The sequence below is a fragment of the Magnolia sinica genome, chromosome 1, assembly GCF_029962835.1.
Source record: "Magnolia sinica isolate HGM2019 chromosome 1, MsV1, whole genome shotgun sequence".
NCBI classification, from domain to species: Eukaryota; Viridiplantae; Streptophyta; class Magnoliopsida; order Magnoliales; family Magnoliaceae; genus Magnolia; species Magnolia sinica.
The window spans coordinates 2,673,726-2,697,651 of NC_080573.1; the positions used below are offsets into that span (position 1 = coordinate 2,673,726).

At 41.2% G+C, this 23,926-nt stretch overlaps 3 protein-coding genes across 4 annotated transcripts; all 3 read left to right on the forward strand.

Annotated features, from left to right (window-relative positions):
* Nucleotides 1-351: 351 nt before the first annotated feature.
* On the forward strand, nt 352-7,873 carry LOC131236586 (F-box protein At5g03100-like). Its single transcript, XM_058234259.1, has 3 exons — nt 352-1,389; nt 6,847-7,020; nt 7,144-7,873. The coding sequence occupies exons 1-3, from the start codon at nt 412-414 to the stop codon at nt 7,528-7,530; spliced, it is 1,539 nt and encodes a 512-aa protein (XP_058090242.1). The 5' UTR covers nt 352-411; the 3' UTR covers nt 7,531-7,873.
* A 4,782-nt stretch (nt 7,874-12,655) lies between these two features.
* LOC131236590 (F-box/LRR-repeat protein At4g14103-like) lies at nt 12,656-16,096 on the forward strand. Its single transcript, XM_058233876.1, has 3 exons — nt 12,656-14,155; nt 14,733-14,885; nt 15,358-16,096. Exons 1-3 carry the CDS (start codon nt 13,199-13,201, stop codon nt 15,718-15,720), a joined length of 1,473 nt encoding a protein of 490 aa, XP_058089859.1. The 5' UTR covers nt 12,656-13,198; the 3' UTR covers nt 15,721-16,096.
* A 134-nt stretch (nt 16,097-16,230) lies between these two features.
* Nucleotides 16,231-19,901, forward strand: LOC131236598 (F-box/LRR-repeat protein 25-like). Of its 2 annotated transcripts, none has more exons than XM_058233888.1 (2): nt 16,231-19,404; nt 19,519-19,901. In XM_058233888.1, the coding sequence occupies exon 1, from the start codon at nt 18,457-18,459 to the stop codon at nt 19,366-19,368; it is 912 nt and encodes a 303-aa protein (XP_058089871.1). In that variant the 5' UTR covers nt 16,231-18,456; the 3' UTR covers nt 19,369-19,404; nt 19,519-19,901. The 2 variants fall into 2 exon arrangements, with proteins under 2 accessions (XP_058089871.1, XP_058089877.1); XM_058233894.1 differs by having other exon boundaries at nt 16,231-19,348.
* Nucleotides 19,902-23,926: the final 4,025 nt, after the last annotated feature.

The window sequence follows — 23,926 nt, forward strand, 5'->3', positions numbered from 1 at the left end:
GATTTGTATCAAGCTATATTTTTTCACTTCATCCCATTGGGAATGACCTTATAAACGGTTTGGATAGCATATAAAAATCAAGGTGGAGCCCAGAAGGTTTCAACGGTGGTAATTCTTTCCCCAATTTTCCCTCTCGTGTGACCCACTTTAGTTTTGTATCCACCTCATTTTTAGTAGCTTGTCCTAAGATGATCTCTCAAAACGGATGGACGGAATGAATTTCTCACATACATTGCAGTGGGCCCCACCCAGCATCCTTGCGTAGGAACTTCCATCCAGTCTCCGTCCTTCTCTACATACTCTTTCCCGCGAGTTTCAGCCCCAGTCCTATAAACATTGGAACTCTCTCTCTCTCTCTCTCGCCTCAAACACATTCCAAAATCTCCACTCAAATTTCTCCAATCATCGACCATGCTTCAACAACAACACATCATCACCGTTCAAAACCCTGACCACATCAGCAATCTACCAGATTCCGTTCAAAACCCTGACCACATCAGCAATCTACCAGATTCCATCCTTCACTGCATCCTCTCCTTCTTGCATGCCACCGATGCAGTGAAGACGGTCCTTCTATCAAAAAGGTGGGCCCATTTGTTTACTTCCACCCCAAATCTACACTTCCAAAAATCCCGTCTCTGCAAACGAAACGACAACGATTTCGTATCCTTCGTCAACCAAGCTTTGATTCTCTACGAAAGCCCTACCATTCAGGAATTCCATCTCGTCTTCTATTATAAAGGTAAGTTTTATAACCCCATCATTGATGACTGGATCCGCTTCGCATTGTGGAAAAAGGCCCGAGTACTCCATCTCGACCTCTCCGGTGATAGTTTTTCAAATTGGGGCTATTGGAAGTTTGTTGGGATTGATCCATACTCATTGCCCCTTGATTCGTTCAATAACGATTCGTTGACAGAGCTGAGGCTCAATTCCGTCAACATCAATCCGCCCATGATTGTTTCTTGGAAAAACATGAAGAGGTTGTCTTTGGAACAGACCAGTATGGCGGATTATGAGATGGAACGGATTTTGAATGGGTGCCCGGTGCTCGAAGAATTGTTTCTTTACAAATGCAATGGTATTAGTCGACTCGATTTCAGGGGTCGGAATGTTAGGAAGTTGACTGTGAATGATTATGATTCGGAGTTTGGGTTGGAAATTTGGGGTCCCAATGTCATGTCCTTGAATATTTCTGGCGATATAGGCACTGCGAGACATCGTTTTAAGAGCCTTCCATCTTTGGTTAATGCAACTCTCAATTTGCAAATGTCATTTTACGCCGGTTGGGATGATTATGAAGAGAGCGAGTATCATGATATTTTTCGGGCACTTCTTGACGCTCTTCGGCATGCTAGAGTTCTTAAAGTCTGCACTTGGTGTGTCCAGGTATGCTTTGTTTGCCATGTCAAATGTGTGTGTTATACTCAGTAGCCACAATGATTTCTTCTTCTTTTCTCTATGTTTCTCATTTATAATGTTAAGTTATGTAAGTGGGTGTTACACTCAATTCAATCAAACTGGACCATTGGTGTGATTTAGAGTCTAGATTTGGTACACATGTGTGAGTAGGATGCATGGGCGTGCCAGAGCGTGCCTGATTGAAAGGTTGATTGAATTGTTGGTGTCCCTTTACCAAGACAGACAGATTGGAGACTGGGATTGAAGATCCAGAGTCCTCTTTTTTTTTTTTAGTTAAAGAAGATTTCATTCAAATCGGGAAGATGTACAAGTATAACAGGAGGGTCACACAAAAGCCGAAGGCCACCCTTGAACTGAAGGGATCCTAAGTATCCACAGAAAATCTACAAGCAAAAAATGCCCAACCGGCACGCAGACGGGGAAGAGCTCAACTGGATGGAGCTGCAACAAAACAGGAACGGAAAAGTCTAAGGCTCCCTCAGGTAGCCTAGACCCACCCTGTCTAAGAATAGAAAACCTCTAGTGGTGGGGGGAAGTGAGGCTACAAAGGGGTAGGACACGCTGTCCTGAGCTACGCTGGCCCGCCTGGCCAGGTCGTCTGCTACTGCGTTGGCCTCTCTGGGGGTGTGGGTGAAGGATATGTCCAAATGGCCCCTCAATGCCCTCACTCGCGCAAACCAATAGTGTAAGGACCAAGAATGGCACGCATTTTTGGAGAGGATTTGTACAATCGAGTTAGAGTCGCACATCACTTCCACCTTAGAGAATCCCATCTCGGCACATTTGGCTAAGCCCTCATAGATTGATCGGAACTCGGCACAGGAGCTGAAGCCTGAGCCATAGCCTGAAGAGAAACCAAAGAGAAAACGGCCCTCGAAGTCTCACCCGACACCCCACTCCCTGAAGGGCCTGGGTTCCCCAAGGCCGAGCCATCAACGTTTAATTTGATCCACCCCCTCTGGGGCCTCACCCATTTCACCATTAAGGGGTGTTTTGGTCTAGAGGTCGGACTGGTGATACGGAGTTCAGCCAGCGTGGAAGCTAGACGGCGAGACATCACCCTCGACAAGGGAAGAGACGGTCCAACCCTCTCAATCCAGCGGTGGACCTGGAGGATGACCCTAAAAGAGCTGAAGATCGCATTGTCGAAGCGGGCTCTGTTTCTCTCAACCCAAAATTTCCAGAAAATGTATGGAGGCATGAGGGCACGCAAGGTATGCAGACACTCCCAGAGCGTTGCGTGGCCCACCAACGAGTGGCCATGGCCACAGCGGAGGACTAGGTCGAAGAGTGCACTGCAAAAAATGGCTGGAAATGCTCCCAAATATGAGCCGCGAAGGGGCCTGCCGAGAATAGATGGTCAATAGATTCCGAATCTGGCCAAAGAGGATTAGGTCAGCACCAACACTTGGATGCCATCTGGACACCCTTCGCTTGGGTTCTCTCATGTACCGGAACCACTTTCTAGATAATCTTCCAAGAGAAGAGCGTCAGCTTCTCCGAAATCGCTGGATGTCACACCCATTTAGCCCACTGCACCTTTGGGCTCGCTAGACGCAATAAATTCCAAGCCAAGCTAACCTGGAACCCTCCAGAAGAGGAGGGAATGCAGACACGTCTGTCCACATTGGAGGAGGTGCAGAAGCCTTCATCAGCCACGTGGTCCACGACCACTTGGGGAAGTAAGGCGCGGGCAGCGTCCTGATCAATCCGGCTGAGCGGGCCGATGAAGTTGCGGACCCTGGAGGGATGAGGAGGAGGCAAGGCTTGGGCCCATTCAGAGAGCGGACCAAGCCCTAACCAAAGGTTGGTCCAAAAATTAAGTTCACCCAGGCCCATGATCAAATGCAAGTTGGATAGCACTTCCGGAAGGAAACTGCAAGTCTGTTTCCAAGCAGGGGACGCATGGGGGGATCAGCTAGTCCCGTTGGGCTCAATAAGATCGTCATGGTATTTAGCTCTGATGAAGTTTGCCCAGGCGCTGTGATCTCCCTTGCAACCAACAATCCAAGCGAGCTTAATTTTGAAGGCACCCATGACATGGGCCAGATTCTTCATGCCAAGGCCACCTTCATCCTTGGGGCGAGACACGCGATCCCAACACAACCAGTGACTTCGTCTATGATCCCCTTCCCAGCCCCAAAAGAAGTTTGCGTAGGCCCTGTCAAGGTCCCCGAGAAGCGATAGGGGGATGTCAGCAGCGGCCATGATGTGAGTTGGGATACTCTGCAGCACGTGATTGATGAGGGTCGCTTGGCCAGCCTGGGATAGAATCTTAGCCTTCCAACCTGAAATATGCTACTGGAATTTTTCAACTAGCGGTCTGAAGTACCTCCTCAAGGATCGCCCTCTGAAGATCAGGACGCCTAGGTAGGTGAAAGGAACTGCACCCCGAGTGAAGCCAAGCGTGGATTGGGCAGCACTAGCGCTGGCTTTTGATTAGGACGACGAGAGAATGAAGAAACTTTTCATGGGGCTGATCTTCTGCCCAGAAGCAGACTGAAAAAGCTGGAGGAATGAGGCAATTTTCCTTAACGTGGGCCTCCCACCATTAGCCAGCAGGATCATGTCATCAGCAAACAGCTGGTGGGAAATGAGCGGGCAGGATCGGTGCGTGGAGAAGGGGATGCAATCGCCATTGATGAAGAGTTGTTGATAACCTCTACTTAGAACCTCTGATGCCATAATAAACAGCCCCGAGTCGCCCTGACGAAGACCTCTAAAGGAATGGAAGGAACCTTTGGGTTCACCATTGATTAGAATAGAGAACCAATAGTTGGCCCAGCATTTCTCGCCAAGATTTATCCAGCCAGGCCCGAAACTGAACCGATGAAGGACTGATTTGAGGAAGCGCAGTCTAATATATCATAGGCTTTCTCCATGTCGAGCTTGATGAGAATGTTGCCCCCTCTGACTTTCCTGTCAATATCCCTGAAAATCTCTTACGCTAGAGCACAACTTTCAGCGATGGATCTCCCTTGCACGAAAGCCCCTTGCTCAGGGGAAATGATTTTTGGGAGGACTTTACTCAGCCTATCTGCAAGCAAAAATTTTGTAAACACGGTTACATAAGCTAATGAGGCAAAAATCAAAAAACTTTTTCAGGTTAACAGCCTTAGGGATGAGGCATATCAAAGTAGCAGAAAAAGCCTTGGAAAGGGGGGTCCCTCTGAAGAACGATAAGGCTGCCTGGACAATATCCTGCCCAATGATATCCCAACAACCTTGGAAGAAGGCACCGGTAAAACTGTCGGGGCTTGGATCACCGTTGGGCGGAAGGCTTTTGACAGCCAAGAGAACCTCATCAATGGATGGCTCGCGGAGAAGCTCCCTATTATCATCAGCCGAGATGAGCGGGGGGATGCAGTTGAGCAGATCCTCATGCGCAACAGTGAGTTCAGCCCTCAAGAGAGAGGAGTAAAAATCAGCAGCAACCCTCTTAATCGAATCATTGTCATTACTTCCGAGTCCTCTAGGCTAGTAATATTGCACTCCGTTCCGGTGACTAGTGAAAGGAAAGGAGGTTAATCCTTCCGAATGAGTTCTTTTTACCTTGTGACAGTAGACATGAATCTACAGACTTAAGGACAAGCCCTTTCACCAATACTTAATTTCAAAACAATTTCAAATGAACTAAGATACACATTCAAATTAAATAAAGCAAAACGTTGCCGATTTCATTAATATTCAGAATTGATGTTTATTACTATTGATAAATTGTGAGACAATCAAATGAATAAACAAAAGAAAAATGATAAATTCCTGATACACCTATCAAAACAGACAAACCGTGGTGGGTGTGATCAACCAAAATGGAGATGATCATAGTCTACAACTTAAGTCCGTAGTTGTAAACTAAGCTAAGCTATGCTAAGAAAATAAAGAAAAGATGGAGATAAAACATTGAAAAATGCTTCCTTTCAAGGATAGCAAGCTTGCTTCAGACTTAGTATGGTAATGCTCCAAAGTTGAATCAATTAGAATATTTTGAATAAAGTTGGATGGTTCACAAGAATTGCAGCCCTTTTGACCCATCCCACAACATGGAAGAATTTATTGGCTTTGAAAGAAATCTGGATGCGAGTTCATAAATCCTCTCAATTTTAGATTTGTTTCTTCCAAGAGACCAATGACTGTAAGTTCAAAGCAAGTGATGGATGAACCAGTGTCAAGTTAAAAGAGTGTTGGGAACTTGGGACCCACATATGGAGTTTCGTAGAGCCATTAGGAAAACCTTTGTTAACATCTCTGTGAATGTTCCTGTTGGTGTTTCCATAGTTTTCACAAGTTTGAGATACATTTAGTTTGCTCTTATGAATTTGTATTGGCCAATAACCAACATCTCTTCGGATTTTCTCTACTTCTTGCTCTGAATGTGCAAGCTTCTTATGCACGATTGATAGAATGTGTGGTTTGAGTCCTGATCAAACTAAATTTGTTGAAAGTACATAAGTCTAGGCCTTAGAGCCTGTTTGGTTTTCCAATTACAACTGTAAATGGTTGTAAATGGGTAATTATTATTTACTCTTGTAATTGTGCGTTCACATCACTTGCATTTGTCTACAATGATGATTTTGCTACATTGTTTATTTCACCTAGAAATCACTATAAAAATGGTAGTTTTTTAATGTGAAAATGCAATGATTCAATTTACTTTACCTCTTTCCTTTACAACTGTATTTGACTCTCGATTTATAAGTCATAATTCCTGTTTAAACAAACACCTAGAAATGATATGATGGCTCATTTACTTTGCATTTCATAGGAAATTGGAAAACCAAACCGGCCCTTCAGGAACTTGAATTTATAAACCCAAAAGCAGAGAACTCCTCTATTATGTCATTTGGTGGCCTCTCTAAGAATAGGCTGTCATAAGTAGACTTGAGGAACATAATCCTGGTCCACCCATCAACAGAAATTCCTCTGAGAGTTCCCCCATGATAACATACTAGATGTAATGGAAGAAAATTGTTTCAAGGACTGTACCTTGGAAGATTTGGTGAATCCGAACCAGATCTAGCAAGTCCAAGGATGGAAACCACAATCGACATAAAAAGAGTAGTTAAAGGCCATGAAAGAAAAAAATGATCCTGACCATCCATGCTCTGTCATGTCTTTCTCAAGAAGAAGGGACCTCTCAGATTTTGCGAAAGATGATTCTAATCTTCTTCTTTGAGAGAAATCTTGCATAGCCAACATGAGATTGCTGAATTGAATCCAATAAACAGTAACATATCATATTTAGACCATAGAAAATTTACATATTTCATTTTATCATTTCACAAGCATATTGCTAAATCGCACATACTTATTACTTATATGTCGCTTTCTCTTTTTTATTATTTTATCTAGAGAGGACAATCAGATTTATAACATTTATATTATGTCCTTTTTCTAGTTCTAACTTAGCTTTATTTTGAGAAGGTGTTGTCAATATGGGAGTTGATAAGGTTTCCTGCTCCCATCTTTAGCTGCAATTATCTGATACTAGAGACAGGATTGAGAAAATGGGATCTTCCTGGGATTGTAGGTTTGTTGAGGAGTTCCCCTTATCTTGAGACTCTCATTATAAAGATAATTCCCACTTTCTATCTCAATGTGAGTACCACATAACTTCATTCTACTTTTATCCCTCATATCTTTATGATATTCATTTATATTCAACTTTCAAGCTCCTTTTTAATATCACATGATCTTAACGGTAATTCTCTGATTTTTCAGTGGGATGAAACTTTTGAATATTTTATGGCGAAATATTATTTTCATGGAGTAGAGTACTTGGCATCACAAGAGTCCAATCTTCCTTGTCTTGAACATTGCCTCAAGACAATCAAGATATTTGGCTTCATCGGCGGGGGAGATAAATACAAGAAGCAGAAAGCTTGGTCAGTGAATCGTATTCTTAGAAGGTCAATGAGACAAGGCATGCTAGTGAAATTTTTGTTGAAGAATGCTATGGTTTTAGACAAAATGACCATCTATGCCAGCAATGAACGCGAGTTTAAGATGATTAAGAAATGGTCTGGAGTATTTTCAGAGGTTTCGAAGGATATCCTAGCTTTCCCAAGAGCGTCTTCTCATGCGGAAGTATCATTTTCATATGCATAGACTGGCGGAGTTATTTGCTATAATACTCAAATATGGCATGGACGCAGCGATCACACCTAAAATTGAACTACTGTAGAAAAACATGATGGAGTACGTTGCCAATTTTGAATCATTTGGGTATCATGGGTCATTCGACAGATTGGGTTTGTATCTCCTCTTTTCAATCTACAGATAGTCCATGCTTCCTGTCTTGACAACTGGTTGTGGTGGATAATGCAGGAGTATGTTTTCATCTTAGCAATTCACTTATGTAGATTCTTGTAGTTAGTGAGTAGGAGAGTTGAAAGACATGTAGTCTCTGGAATATCAATTTATCTATTCACATCCAAACAATTTATTGCCATTCAAGTATGCAATTCAGATTTGATTCTTATTGCAATATCCATTATCGATGCATCGATCAATCATTTTATCCTGCAATACAATCTAACATCACCCAAAAAAAAAAAAAATTTGTTATCCAAGTCAGTTCAATTTTTTGAAATAGTGCAAAACTACACATGCATAGATGCAAGATTGCGTGGTGACCACCTCTGTGTTGGTAGGACTCTGTGCAACCCACCGTGATGTATTTGTTTTATCCATGCTGTTGCCAGCTCATTTTAGGCCATGAGCCCAAAGTGAAGCATATCCAAAGCTTTAGTTTTTATTATTTATTTATTTATTTTGTTTCATTAGTTTCCACAACAGCAGTGGCATTTTAGGAGAAGACCGCATTTTCGAGCAGATATCTAAATGGACTCCAAGCTTCATCTGTGATTAAAATACATCAAGTACACAAAACTGGAATCCTATATAAACAGCAAATCACAATAGCTGCATGAAACCATTGGCCATTTCCTCTTTTTGGGAAAATCTCAGCTTTTCATTTAAGCAAGAGAAACGATCTGGTGCGATCTGTGTATGGAAACTTTCCTATGCACCTAGTTGCATATGAACTTGTTGGATTTTGCATCACCCATCTAGAACCTCCACCATAAATCTCAATCCAAAGGAGCTGCATGCTACATGAGCAACTTGCACCCTTTCAAGGACCAAACATAAGACAAGGAACCAAACATAAGACAAGGAGCTTGGAGTAGTTTAAAACATCACAACTTCTTCCTCCGGAGTCTCCACATATTCCACCCCATATGCATTTGCACCAATCACAACTGCTATGGGGCCCACTAGTATGCTCAATCTAAATATCCAACAGTCAGATAATCCAAACCATTGATCACATTGGTCCACCATGATCTTGTTCATGAATCATGATACTGATATAGACCATCATGAGATTGATGTGACCCAAGTACAACATATAAACTTGTTATTACACATGGATATATGAGTAGGGTATGAAATTAGTTTAGGTTGTGTTTGGATGCACTATCATATAGGATTGTGACAATTAGTAGATTAGACCAAATTGCAGTTTCCTTGCATAGTATTTATATTGATGGAATAGGTTGCTGCTATTTTCTATTTTTCAAGCTACTGCTTCTAGATTGTGGTTTTAGGAATAATGATGTGGTACGAATTCTTTATACCTTGTGTTCGTGGAAATTCCTACGTGGGGCCCAAGTAGGCCCACCTATGATTAAATAGGCTGTCGGTTGGAAATGACCCAAGAGAAACCTTGATTGGATGATCATAGCCATACAATCAACGGCATGCAATACAAAATTGGCTGGGAACAGTAAAGCTTAATCTTACTGCCTATTTGGCAGCTACTTGTTTGGAGGATTTTGAACTTCTATTGGGGCCATGGGCAATCAACGTTGGAGTGGACCCCTCCTATCTGATGGCCGAACGTGATTGTATACCTTCCCACTCAGGCCACAAATAGAGTGATTGAAAGATGATCAGTGGTCTGCGTTGCCTAGAAATCATTGGGGCAGTTGTTAATGGACGCTGTCCAAGCTGGCCCAAAAGTAAAGTGGGCCCTAGCCTGGCCCAGATCTGTGATGTGTAAAAAGAAACAGGCCTGAGCCTGGCCCATAATAATTCTTAAGGACCACATAAGTTTTGGATCAAGATGATACTTGTTTTTTCACTTGATCCAAGTGTATATATGAACATATCAACAGGTTGTATGGAAAATAAACGACACGGTGGTCCCTAAGAAGGTTTCAATGGTGGGCGTCCTTAGCACCGCTTCTTCGTATGGTGTGGTCCACTTGACCCTTGGATCTGTCTTATTTTTGGTCCCGTAACCTAAAATGATATGAAAAAATGTGTGGACGGTGTGGATGAAATACATGCATCACTGTGTCAGGCACTAGGAGACTCCGCCTATACCTAATCCGCGCCCTTCTTATCTTGGACGGACGCGGATAGAGTTAATCCGTCCGGGCAGGGCTCCGTGGGGCCCACCGTGATTGAATTTTTTTATCCGTGCCGTCCATCGCTTTTCTCGGATTATTTTAATATGCTTTAGTAAAAATGAGGCATGTCCACAGCTCCGGCGGACCACACCAAAGGAAGCTGTAGTGATAATGACACCCACCGTTGCAACCTTTCTAAGGGCCACCGTGAGGTTTGTTTATCATCAAACCTATTCATAAGGTCATGTAGACGTGGATGAAGTAAAAACACAAATATTAGCTTTGAACCGAAACTTCTCCAACTCCCAAGAAGTTTTTAACGGTGGAAGTTCAATCCGTACATTGTGGTCCACTTAAGCATTGGATATGCCCCATTTTTTGGATCTTACTTTAAAATGATCTGAAAAAAAAACGATTAACGGCGTGGATAAAACACTTACATCACTGTGGGCCCCATAAAGCCCTGTCCGGGCGGAGGTAGGTCGCAATCCGCGTCCATCTTGGACGATCTTGCGAAACATTGGCGCGATTACAGCAGAAGACGGTAGAGGCGGTTCGCCTAACACGTCCTAACATTGTAAAAGCATGTGAGATCCTGACCACTAATCAGGCTTTCCCTCCGTGGTCACGTCCTTTCCTAAAAATCAAGCATGTCAGAGGCTTACCATTAGTCATATATGATCGTTGAAATTTGGACGCCCACCGATGAGTTAGCCAGCCTGATTTTGAACCAGAACCTGCATGATGAGTGGCCCAGATCTCTCACACATGTAACACGTGGTCACGTGTGCTTCCATTGCCATCTTCGCTTCTCGCTTCTCCCTCCTTCCCTTTCTCATAGTAAAATAGGAGGAAGAAAAAAGAAAGAAAAAAAAAGGGTAAAAAAGGTTAGTCTCTGTCTCTATGTTGACTTTATTTAATAAAAAAAAAAAACCTCTTTGATCAAATGATCCAGACGGTTCATCCGATGGGCCCAACTATCGATGGACCTTGCCTGAAAAAGACCTTCATCTGGCATGGTCCATCCACTATCATGCCCGCCAGGTCAACAGTCTTGATCACTGGATCATGGGGCCCACTTCTGCAAAGGGCACGATGATCGGCCTGCATATCTCTAGCCGATCATCATATCTGAGAGAGGACGGTGGATTTGGACCGTCCGCCTAGTGATCCCATCGCGGATGGACCACGATCCAGAAAAAAAAAAAAGAAAAAAAAAAAGGGTTAAAAAAAGCCCTAATTCAGTAGGATCCTCTAGTTGGACTTTCCCGATCTACCATAACTCCGATCATCCCAACCCTATCTTCTCTTTTTATTATTATTATTTTATTTATTTATTGTCAAATGGATTCAAGTTCTTTCCCTTGGAGAATGGCTTCACCCAAGCTTCTAGTTTTCAGCTCATAGATGTTTGATATTTATATATTAGTTAGTAGGTGATGATTGTTGTAGCTGTTTGATGAATGGCTTAGGGCCTGTTTGGTTTTCCACTTACAACAGTAATTGGTTGGAAATTGGTAATGCTTCTTTACCCTTGTAATTGTGTGGTGACATTACTTACATTTGAATGCAATGATTACATTATGGTTCACTCTGAAAATGGGCCTTTTGGTATGTAAAAATGTAATGATTACAATTTCCTCTTACCCGCTTACTTTATGTGTGTATTTGACTCTCGTTTTTTGTGTTGTTATTCTCTCTTAAGCAAACACACTTGAAAAGATATGATGACTTATTTACTTTGTAATCTGGAAATTGGAAAACCAAATATGATTAACAAAGTAAATCCAGAAATTGGAAAACCAAATACGATTATTTTGTTACACTTTTTCTTTTCATGGAGAACCAATGCTGGAGTGGTTAGAAATGTTTTATATTATGGCATTAAAATCAGGTTTCGATTTGATCATCATCGCAAAAGAAGTCATTTAGCATAGAAGCCCCAATAAAGGTAAGAAGAGGCTAAGGAAATGCGTCAAGCCAATGTCCAAGTACCAGGCTCTATGGCACAAAGTGACCCATGCAACACTCCTAGGAAAAGCTCAAACGGCCTTTCAAGAAAGGGGTAAATGACCTAAAACTAACACATGTGGGTAGTTAGAGAATATCTAGGGGTATGGGATAATTCTCTCTAAGGAACTCAACAAAAAAGCCCTACAACTTTAGGAAAATGTGTGCCTCTGGAAGAATGAAAATTTCTTTTTTACTTTCCTCAAGGGACTTGGGAGATTGGATCTAGCCATAAGAAGAATGTTTAGTATAAATAACTCACTTCTTGGTCTTTGACCTCCTCAGTCACTGGACACCCCTCAAAAGGGGTTCACAGGGACCAAGATTAGGGGATTATATACCAAAAACACAGGTCTCCACAAAATTGCAAGGCCTTGTATGGAGGTTTACTATTGCCCAATGTGGAAAATTGAGGAAGTTGGTGACCTGATGATGGGGATACCATGCTACCTCCCCTGAACTCAAACTCCATGACCAAATTGCCACGGGAATACTGTTTAGTTGACTTTATGCCTGTTTGAACAGCCTTAGTTAAGGCATCTATTTCTTTGATATGAATTGATACAATCATCATCATCATCTAAGCCTTATCCTAACTACCTGGGTTCATCATATGGTCAATACAATAAGAATCTACATGAAGAGGCAAAGAAGAAGAAAAAAATGCATATCAAAGTACTAGAAAATGGAATCCTTGTTAGCTTCTCTAGTTACATGGTAGAACTAAACGTTTGTCCTTTTCATTTAATTCTAGGCGTACTAATAAGCTATTAGTGTGCATGTTTGCTTCTCAAAGCACTACTTATATTACTTCCTCGCATTCATCTTAAATTCGTTGTTTTGTAAGCATGAAGGCACATGTGGTGGTCAGTTGTACTGAATTGAAGTTCGTTCAATTCATAAAGAAGGAATGACAAACATGGGGTGGTGCCGTTTCAGTTTGTAATGAGAACAAGACCCCTAATTGCCATTCTGCACAACTGAAAACAACAATACTTGCAGTTTGGGGGTTAGTCCATTATGAAGAGTGGAGTTCACCCCATTTTGGTAATTGACTCTTCGGTCGAATTCGATTCTTGCAATTCAATTTAACCAAACATCCAAAAGCAGCCTTTACTAATGCATATCCAATTGTGTACTCTTTGCTATTTACGTTGGCATTTTTGTTGCAAGGAACTTACAGGCATGGATAGAGTTGGACACAAACTGTTTTCTCATCAGATGAAGTAACGTTGAGTGGTGGAGCATGGCTTGTACCTCATTGAGTTCATTGTGTGGACCTTGTTGATCTGTCATTGAGCCAATTTAACAGGTGGCATTTTCTGTTCGAGAGGAAAAGCTTGAAACTGATGGCGGAGGACTTAGAACAAACCAGTATAGGAAGGTTGAAGAGAAGGTGGTACGAAATGTATTGGCCAGAGGTGGAGACCAACGACAGACTTAGCGATTTACCCAATGGCATCCTAAATCAAATTGTCTCCTTCCTTCCAATAAAAGAGGCTGCTAGGACTAGCATTTTATCGAGAAAATGGAGATACATCTGGACCACCATCACCAGTCTGGATTTAGACAGTTGCCTCTTCAATAAATGGGAAACTTTTGCAAGTTCAATTGATCGGTTAGTTACTCATCATGATGGGCCTGTTCTACAGAAGCTCCGGCTCTCATTACTGTGGGCCAGGAGCAGACATACAACCCAGATCAATGGGTGGATTGCTTCTGCTGTAAAGTTAAACGTCCAGGAGCTCGACCTCTACATCCCCATGGAAGAATATGAACTTCCTTGCTGCCTTTTTACTTGCAAGTCGTTATTGATTTTGAAACTGGCATTGAACTGCTCTGTTCTCAGACTGCCTACTGCATCAGGTCTTAGTAGGATTAAGATGTTGCATCTTACAGAGGTTGACTTTCCGAATGAGAAGACATTCGAAGAACTCTTTTTGAGCTTTCCCAAGCTTGAGAATTTGAACCTTGAAAATTGTGGTCTGACCCATTTCGAGTTTCTCAATATCTCCAGCCATGAACTTAAAAAATTGGTTATCAGCAATTGCCGTGGTCTACACGAGTGTAGGATCTATATTTCTACTCCCAATCTCTTATCTTTCAAATTAGTTGGTAACGTAGCACGGGACTACACTGTAGGGATCCTACCAACTCTTGAAGATGCATTCATTGATTTTAGAGGAAATCTTCCATGGAAGCATAATATTGGTGGCTTTGATCTTGATCACAGTTATTGTTTTCGTAAGATTCTTAGAAGGCTTCATAATGCAAAATCTCTAACAATTTCTGCCTCCTGTATTGAGGTATGCTCCTTTTCTTCTTCTTCTCCATAAACCTTAGTTTCTCCAACTCGTCCATGAAAGGTTCCCTGACACATTTAAAGGATGCAAGACTATTAGATAGCACTTGATTTTAATCAACTTATGTAATAGACTATTAGATAGCGCTTGATTGTAATCAACCTATGTAATAGACTACATTTGCCTTCACTGCCAAATTGTGGACCTGTTGTGGATGAAGGTGGTGGTCAAGTGGACGGCTGAACTAAATCGATTAGCAGTCCAAAATACAAGAGGAAAATCAGATGGTTCATATTTGTTTGTCCTTACAATCTGACATTTCAAGTCCATGCCAGTGGAATAGAGGAACAGGATTCATGTAGCCAACCCCAATTAGTTGGGATAAGGCTTAGATGATGATGTTGATGATGTGATTTTGGACTATGCCTCATCTGCAGTGGGACCCATGGTTTGGATGGTCATCATTGTAGTATATGTCACTCTCGCACATACAGCGGATGAGTTGGCAGACTGTCTGAATGTACTATCTCACCCTCATTGGTGAATTTTTTTTTTTTTCCTTTGCCTTGTCATCTGCAAGTTCCTCTCCGCCATTGAAGACATGTTAAAGCACCTGCATACTTTTCACAGTCTAAAGCATTTGAAGCTTACAACGAGTCTCAGGGAAGACCATATTCATCTGATAACCTGCATCTTAGAGAGCTCTCCAAATCTACAAACTTTTGTTCTTGAGGTGCGATTGATGCCCTTAATATTCCAATGATTGCCTTTCTAACACAATGGAATTATATGATCCTTGACCAAGGATACGAATAGCATCCTCAAGTTCCTAGTTTGCACAAATGGTGCCCGTGATTTGGTGGTGATAGTTGATCTGATGGATCATGGATCCCACTAGTGGTGGACCATTTTCCTATGTAATCCTCTTGATTGGACAATCTGAACCTTTGTCCTAGAAGGGAGATTCTTTGCCCATGGATTCATTCATCAGATCAATGTTCTGGGTCACTAATTCATGGTCCATTTGAAGTGGAGTAGATCGGATCAACAACCTAAATCATTAAAACTTGGGTGACCCACTCATGCAAACTGAAAACCCACAAGGATCACATGACTCCCCCTGTTCCTAATATGTTAACTTACATTTTTTATGGCCTACAATTCACGTTATGTCGTTTAACATTCAATTTCTAATTGGTATCTAGATAGAAGACGAGGACGAAGATCGGAATCGAAAGGTCTACAATCTCGGTCCCTTTAAGCCAGTTGACGTCAGGCACTTTGGTAGACATGAGAACGATATCGAGCTTGTGAAGTTTTTGCTCAAGAATGCGGCAAAATTGGAGAAAATGATAATCACCACTTTCAAGAAATTCCAAGAACCAACTTACTTAGAGAAATTGGGACCGGGGGAGTTTAATTATCACAACTTTGATGATACTGACTCCTGGATATGGTTTACAAGTTGCAATACCATTTTCCTTGAACTTAATAGATGTCCATGGGATTGTGTTGAACATCTGTTCGGTAGGTTAGGTGGGACCCAATCTGCATCTTCAGTTTTGTGACACTTGAGCACCGTCCAATAGAGCTACACAATCAGACCCATATGTAGTTTTCTTTGTTTTGAACATGGGATGCAATCTACCTTTTTGCTTTCCATTTTTAATATTTTTATGTTTTTTTAAATATTTTATGTGAAAAATCAGTACAACATAGGATTCGGAAATACCCCCATCCGAGTTTTGCTTGAATCCACTAGGGAGGTGGCTTTGTTTTGATCGCATCAGGTGTTTGGAATGCTGCAAAAGAAGAAGCTTGCCGAGAGTCGGGTACAAATAATCATTGGACGATCCAGATTAATGCATGGACTATCCCTTGTATCCAAAAGCAACTAGTAATTTTGTAAGCCTATGATACAACTTGTCTTAGATCTTCACCATATATGTTATACACTCATCATTCTTATCATGACAGGGCTCAGAATACCAGTCTCTCTGAAATATTAGTACCTAATCCACAGGCGTAGAAGTATTGGCCTGAGATAGCCCCACATGCGTTTATCTTTTTTCCTTTTCTTTGTGAAGGGCCCACTGTTTTTTTGTGGCCGGTCCGATGAGTCAGCCTAATGAGTTGGGTTAATATCAATCTTTGCTTCTTTTTTTTTTTTTTCCAATCATTCTATCTCATGTACTTACCAAGGCCCTGTTTGGTAGACCCCTAAAAATGAGTTAATCTTATTTTAGTTAACATTAACTATGTATTAGAGGCATATCTCTCTAATAGATAATCGCCATTTACATGAACACATTTTGTATTAGAGATCAAGATCTCGGCCTAATTACTGTTACCTAAAATGAGATCAACTCATTTTTATGTGTTTACCAAACAGGGCCTAAATAAATCGATCCCTCTCCACTAATATTTCCACCTTTGACTTAATTCTATTAATGGTTGATTACTGCCAATCTCTGTTTAAATTGGTCTCTTAAGTTTTTCTAAATAAAATTAATTTTTTCCATTAAAAATCAATTTGCCCCAAAAAAGAATTTTTTGCCTTGATCATCTTATGAGTTTTTCATGTGGCAAAATACAAGTAGCAGATCCTTTCATGCATAAACTTGGCTTGATACATGTCAAATTGTCGAAACATTGAGAAATTGATTACCATCATGTGGAAGGGATTTGATGGCTGTATCATGACTGTTATATGAGTATAAGGAATCATTTTGGGGTGCATTGATTTTGGATTTCAGGACTGGTTATATCACATTCTAGTTCTTACTATTTAAAAATATTTTACAGTATAGAGACTACACCAATTCTTGGTATCCTTGGAAATTTTGTGACCGAATAACAATGGTGATTGAGAATTGGAATTTTGGTTTGGATGAGATAAACGACCTTAATCTGTCACTGTGCTGTTGTAAAATTTCCAATGCAACTTTGTGCAGGGCAAGAGATCCATTCCATATGGCATGTATGTGATGATCTTGTTCATTCCTCATCAGGCACCTTAAATGCTGATGATGAGCTGACTATCCTAACCAAATTGAGAATATCATACCAAGAAAAAAGAAGAAGAAGAAGATTACGTACAGAATTTTAGTGATTTTTTACACCTTTTTTAATGGTTATGATTCCTCAGTCACTGCAATATTTGGTCCATGGCCCATTCATGGTTCTTCCCAGTGGATTAACAGTTCAGATCATCATATGCATATGCCATGTGTGGTGTAGAAAGTGGGAGTGGATCCTATCTATTCACCGAGGAGGATAAATTTTCGTCCTCCCAGGTCTATTTCATATACAATGAAGTATTTTACAGTGCTCAGCCCAAGTTACTTTATTTTTGGGACAGTATTCTGTAGAAGTGCGATCAAGCTTTCGGCAATCCAGATCATTCACCTGGTGGGCCCCCACTGTAGATGGTCGATGGACCAAAAATCTCTTCCATCTAAGCTATACCAGCCATTACTGGTACATGTTTTCCAATTATGTATATGATGTTGGCTGAATCTTTTTTCTAACCATCCATTTGCAGAGCAGTAACTGAACGGCTGGAAAAATCAGACGGGTCATTTTTTCAGCATCTTGCATGCACAGGAGATCCCACAGATTTTTTTTTTGTCTCGATTATTGAAATGTGGGCCCTACCTGTATGGAATGCTGGTTTCAACAAAAACATAAAGGGGGGAGACCCATTTTATATTCCCACTTGTAAAATACTTGTCCATGGTTTTGGTGTATATTGCAAGTTTTGCATTTGACTTTATAACAGCAATGAAACTGTCAGCTATTGTGGAATCTTCCCATTCTTAAAAAAATATGTGCTTTGACAGACTTTGTTTCTTTATTACAGCCTAAAAGGCCTTATGGTAGTAGTTTCCCATATCTTAGTAGAGAAATGCCAAGACTACTCACAAGAACAGAATTCAGAATCCTACTCTCAGAATGTTGTGCATGATCCGGGCTCTTCATTAAATGGACCCCACTTTGTGCGCCATGAATAAAAAATAAGGATGGTAGACCGCACGTGTGCCGAAAAAAAGCTGATGGTCTGAATGGCTGATTAACAGTCATCATTCAAGAAATACCTGATGACCAATTGGCCTGATCATGGCACATATACAGTGGGGTTCACCATTCACCTGATGAATGGCCCTGATAGCAGTAGAAGAAAATTCCACTCTTGCGAGTACCCTTAGCAGGATCGTCCAAGTTCTAGAAAGATGAATTGGGTCAACCATTTTCTGTACAAATTGCTAAAACAGCCAAAGCAAACAAGTTCATTGCTTTGAATCATGGAGAACAAGGATGTGGATCGGATCAGTAATTTGCCTGACACAGTTCTCAATCACATCCTCTCTTTGTTGCCGATGAAAACTGCTGTAAGAACGAGTGTTCTCTCAAGAAGATGGAGATACCTTTGGGCTTACATCCCGAATATCGACTTCAATTTCATGGAGCTAACAACCCTGACTCGGAAAGAAATGGTATCTGTTGTCAACCGATTTCTACAGCTACGCAAAGAGATCCAAACACAGAGATTTCATCTCTGCTTCTGCCCAAGTAAGAAGATTTCATTCCCAGTCACAAAATGGATCCGTTTCATAACAGTGAGAGGCGTTCAAGAGCTCGATCTTGATTTCACTTGGAGATGTAGTGACTTGGGTTCGTTGGGGAGTTTCACTTGGAGAGAGCAGTTTAAGCTACCTTGCTTTGTATTCAATTGTCCGACGATTACACTTTTGAAATTGGACTTTTGTGTTTTGAGCTTGCCTTCATATTTCAATGGTTTGAGATCTCTCAAAATTCTCTCCTTGTCATATGTTGAGATTTCAGATGAGTCGATCTGGAGATTGATTCTGAATTGCCCAGTTCTTGAGAGCTTGAGTATTGTGTATTGTCATCTACTGAAGTATCTGAAGGTCAGTGGTCCTGGTTTGATGCTTAAGAGATTGACAGTGATGAGTCTCTGGAATCTGCAAGCAATTGAGATCGACACTCCCAGTCTCCTATTGTTACAGTATGATGGAAAAATGATCGACCTCTCTTTCAAGAACATCTCGCAATTGGTCGATGCCATGATCAACTTTGAAGATTGCCAAGAAGCAGAATGGTGTGGTGACCACAAAAAGACTATCAGAACTTTCACATGTCACGATTCTTACCGTCTGCGGTCCATTTCTTCAGGTATTATCTCCCATCCATGATGAGGCCAGTCATATTAACAGTTCAACTCAACAAAGGTGGGCCCCATATACTGTTTGTTTGGTTGTAGATTGTTGGGTTGAGTGTGGTATATTTCCTCTTCAACCATTAATGAAACATTCCTTCCTTTTCAAATTTTGGTGTCTGAATAGGTTATTTATGAAGACCGAAACAACCTCAGCCCGTTTGCCACATTCCCTAATCTTACGGAATTGCATTTGCTGAAGAGCCCAATGTTGGAATCAACGCTCATCACTGTCGCTTCCATCCGCATTGGCTGTCCTTATTTGGAGAGAGTTTTCATAGATGTGCGTCTCATCACTGAATTCAAGGTTGCTAACTTAAGCTGTGTTTGGGTGCCCAATTGAATTGAATTGCAATAACTCTGTTTAGTAAAGAAGAAATGAGCAAAACTATAGTTGCCTAAGGGCCTGTTTGGGTAACATTTAGAAATGAGTCCATCTCATTTTAGTTAATCGTAATTATGCATCAGAGATCATATTTTTCATTATTGAGATTACTTAATCCTCACCCAAAAAAAAAAAAACGGGATCTCTAAGGGCTCAGTTGTTTGCACCAAATATCATGAAATTCCATATTGAAAGGTTAGGCTCCCAATTCCAAATTCATTGGCTTTCAGTTTGGACTCAAGAGGAAGTTAACTGCATTTTGACTGTCTACTTCCTGACTGCAAGGCATCATTTTTATAATGTGGTCATCTCCCCTTTTAAGGAACTGATTTTTCACAATTCAATTCACTTTTGCATCTAAACACAGCCTTTATTCCTATTCTCGATTATCAACCGTAGCCATTTCTAACTTCAATTCCATTTTGTGTTCATGTGGATCGGTAGCTCGACAACCATGGTTCCTTAAATGTGTATCGCTGGAGAGTTTCTGGTCAATGGCGATTCGACCGTTTCAATTGTGTTCCATCACCTCAAGATGGTTAAGATGAAGGGCTTTATGGCAAGGCGAAATGAAGTTCGTCTGCTGAAATTCGTTATGGAGAAAGCAATTGGCCTTGAATCTGTGATCCTAACCGGGCCTGAAGATCGTCATCTGGGTTTTAGAGGAGAGGATTGTCTGTGGCATTTGGAACTTATAGAGAAAACATTACGGTCCCTTTGTTGCGAATTTTTATCATTGCAGGGAACTTCAATGCCTGTAATTATATTTCATGGTGATTATGATTCTTAGGAGGATCCAAACAACTAATGCTGAACTCCTATTGGTTTGAAGTTTTGATTTCTACTTCCAATCTGTTATTTGTATATCTTTCTTCTCTTATCTTAATTTCCTTTTTTATCAAACACACTGGTATCAGTAATTCAGTGTAGATGACTTCAAAAGGGGAAAGCCAAGGAAATTCTGGCGGGGAGATTTTTTTTATTTTTTATTTTTTAACACATGCGCACACAGCCCACACGCTCACGCTGGTGGAATTTCACCACCTATGGGTACTCGAACCCTTGACCGGGAGTAGAAACTCCTGAGAGTCTACCACCTGAGCAAGAGTAAGGACCCTTCCGGCGGAGAGATTTTTTTTTTTTTTCACGAGCACACACTCACGCTGGTGGAATTTCACAATTTCACCACCTATGGGTACTCGAACCCTCGACCGGGAGTTGAAACTCCTAAGAGTCTGAGATTGAAGAGGTGATTCTGGCGGAGATCTGAGCTGTTCATCAAGTGGGCTTATGCGAATCTGCTCTGTCCAAAATATCGCGCTCCCACTCATCATGTTTACTATACGTGTACCAAGAGGATTGACAATTGAACAAGGTGTTAATACGCTCTCATTACTAATCATCAGTGAGTGCTCTCATCAGTAGGTAAGATCATCCAACTTATATGATTTTTTTTTTGGTAGGGTCAATCCATGATGTCTTCGCAGATGCAGATGGACAGTCCAGATTCTACAAGAAAGACAGCAAACGTACACATAGCTATAGCACACGACATCTGCTAGATCATGTCAATGTGGTGCATGCATGTGTTAGTGTAGGCCTGGAAATGGGTAGGGCCCACCCTGTTCAAAAGTTTGGTGTAGCTAGGCCTAGGCCCGGCCCATTGCTAGTCTTATACGAATGGTCCATCTGTGGTGGAGATTCTTCAACCGTACATATAGCATACCTATAGGGAGATCTAGACTGTTTAAATCACTGACCCAATTGTGAATAGAGCATAACTACAAAATTACACTGATATGATATTACTAACCATCTCATTTATTGAATTTGAACCATTCAATATTTTACTGGTAAACACCCTTTTGAGAGCCATTAATTGGATGGTTAGGATTGCCTGATCCGTGTGATGATAGAGATATGATCCATATCAATTGGATTGGAATGCTGGCTTGTGAGAAAACTTTTGTCAGATCTTGCCACATCGACGTGATTGTACTTTTCTTCAGGTGGATCTTCCACATGATAACTCACAATTCTTAATATTATTTATTTAGCAGCTTTAAGGGTGCGTTTGGATGTACTGAAATTAGGAATGGGTAGTCCAACAATCACGTTATATACAAGTCTCCTAATGTATTTCACATCAAATGTATTTTATTTTATTTGCTAGGGATATAGAGACCCTTGATAAAGTCTTTCAATAAATCGGTGTCAATCATATTCATTTCATCCCTATCAAAAACTTAGGTGGAATCCACCAAGTAGATGTGTGACATAGATCTTAGTGGGGCCCACGTATATCGACCTCATCCTTACATGATAGGGGTCTAAAGTAATAATATTCATCATCTCATGCATATATTGCAGTGTATAAATCCTAACCCTGGCATACCATGAAGTGTAGTAGCATACCAGCTCATCCTCTCTTCCATCCTCACACGGCTGTCCATCTCTCTCATATAATGGCTCACACTAGGGAGTGAGCTAATTAATGCATAGGCATTTTCACATTGGGTTCGAGTGGGGTGACCTAAAGAATACAGGGGCACACTCGGGGTGGGTGGCTCACATAATCCATAAATTTGGAGCCTGTATGAGGTGGGTGGCTTGTATAGGGTGGAACTCATTGATTTAGGGCCCATGAGAGAGTGAAACTCATGCACTTAGGGCCACGAGGAGAGTTTAGCCAAAGACGTAACCCATGGATTTGAAGCCTGAACTATGAGATAAAGGGAATAATTTGTCATGATCTAACGGTTCGAGCTTGTCCTGCGTCACCGTGAGTGTTGGTAAGATGATCGGGACAATAATAGTACGTACACACGTGGGTGTAGCAAACCTTTTATAACTATAAATTAATATTTCAAAAATTAATAAAATAATACCTTTTGTCATGAATTAGATACCGTGATCTTTCGAAAAATATTATAAATTGAATGAAAGGTTCGACCATCATTTTTTAGAATAATAAATTATACTCCAGTGGATTGTTTTTCTTGATGTATATCAGCCACACAAAAATGGGGCCCAATGTTGAAAGTGGAAATGATTGCTCGTCTCACACTTGAAAAAGGCGTTTGAGATGATAGACTGCTCATCGAGTAAACCCACCATCTAGATGGCATTTCATCGACCATTCATTGATTATGCAGATGCGTGGTCCACCTGATATCTGATCCGCCTGATTTCTTTAGAAATGGGATCTGCGCACTGGGGATTGCCTGACAAGCAACTCCCATATGAAACATGTGTTCTTCATGTCCACCTAAGAGGCGACCGGACTCAAGCGAGTGCAGATAGCAGTGGACCAGATAAAGTATTTAGGTGTGGTCGCACGTTTTATGCTTGTGGTGTGTCAGACTTTTGGTTACACTGATTCTAAGCCATTCATCTTGGGTGCGGTTTAGGTGCATCCCTGATTGTGGGGCCCACTTTGATGTATGTATCTTACATCCATGCTGTCCATCCGTTTTGACAGATCATTTTAGGGGCGATCCCAAAAAATGAAGTAGATCAAAATATCAGGTGGACCACACCAGAGGAAACAGTGGTGGTTGACCATTAGAAACTTCTTGTGGGCCATAAATGTTTTGGATCAAGCTGATATTTGTGTGGTTCCTTCATCCAGGTCTTTATGACCATATCAACCAGTTGGATAGCAAATAAACATTCCGATGACCCCCTAAGAAGTTTTTAATGGTGGGTATTCAATCACCACTACGTCCTGTAAAGTGGTCCACTTGAGATTTGGATCTGCTTTGTTTTTTGGGATCCTGCCATAAAAGAGCTGTAAAAACGGATAGACGGTGTGGATGTAAGGAATATACGTCACGGTAGGCCCCATAGCTAGGGATCCAACAAAGATCCTTAAGGAAAACCAGGTCTCCCGATTTTTATATTGTTAATGGTGACTCGGACTGACTCATTTGACATGACACCAAGTCAGTACTTGACCGACTCACTGAGTCGGGGTGAATCTGGCTGGTGACTTGTAGTGTGAAGCCCGGTCCAATGCTATTGTGTTCCGGTCAACTCATTCGAGTAGCATTTAGACTAGTCAAGCCATACAATTATGAGATGGACATTACTTACAACATGACCTAATAACTAGCTCCGTGCATAAAAGTACAACTCTGGCATTAGGCTG

Bases quoted from the DNA above. Each gene is read 5' to 3' on its own strand.
- LOC131236586 (XM_058234259.1), top strand. From the start codon at position 412: ATGCTTCAACAACAACACATCATCACCGTTCAAAACCCTGACCACATC. The intron at 1,390-6,846 runs GTATGCTTTGTT...TATTTTGAGAAG, and splicing joins TCTGCACTTGGTGTGTCCAG to GTGTTGTCAATATGGGAGTT. The intron at 7,021-7,143 runs GTGAGTACCACA...CTGATTTTTCAG, and splicing joins TTCCCACTTTCTATCTCAAT to TGGGATGAAACTTTTGAATA.
- LOC131236590 (XM_058233876.1), top strand. From the start codon at position 13,199: ATGGCGGAGGACTTAGAACAAACCAGTATAGGAAGGTTGAAGAGAAGG. The intron at 14,156-14,732 runs GTATGCTCCTTT...GTCATCTGCAAG, and splicing joins TTTCTGCCTCCTGTATTGAG to TTCCTCTCCGCCATTGAAGA. The intron at 14,886-15,357 runs GTGCGATTGATG...ATTGGTATCTAG, and splicing joins TACAAACTTTTGTTCTTGAG to ATAGAAGACGAGGACGAAGA.
- LOC131236598 (XM_058233888.1), top strand. From the start codon at position 18,457: ATGGAGAACAAGGATGTGGATCGGATCAGTAATTTGCCTGACACAGTT.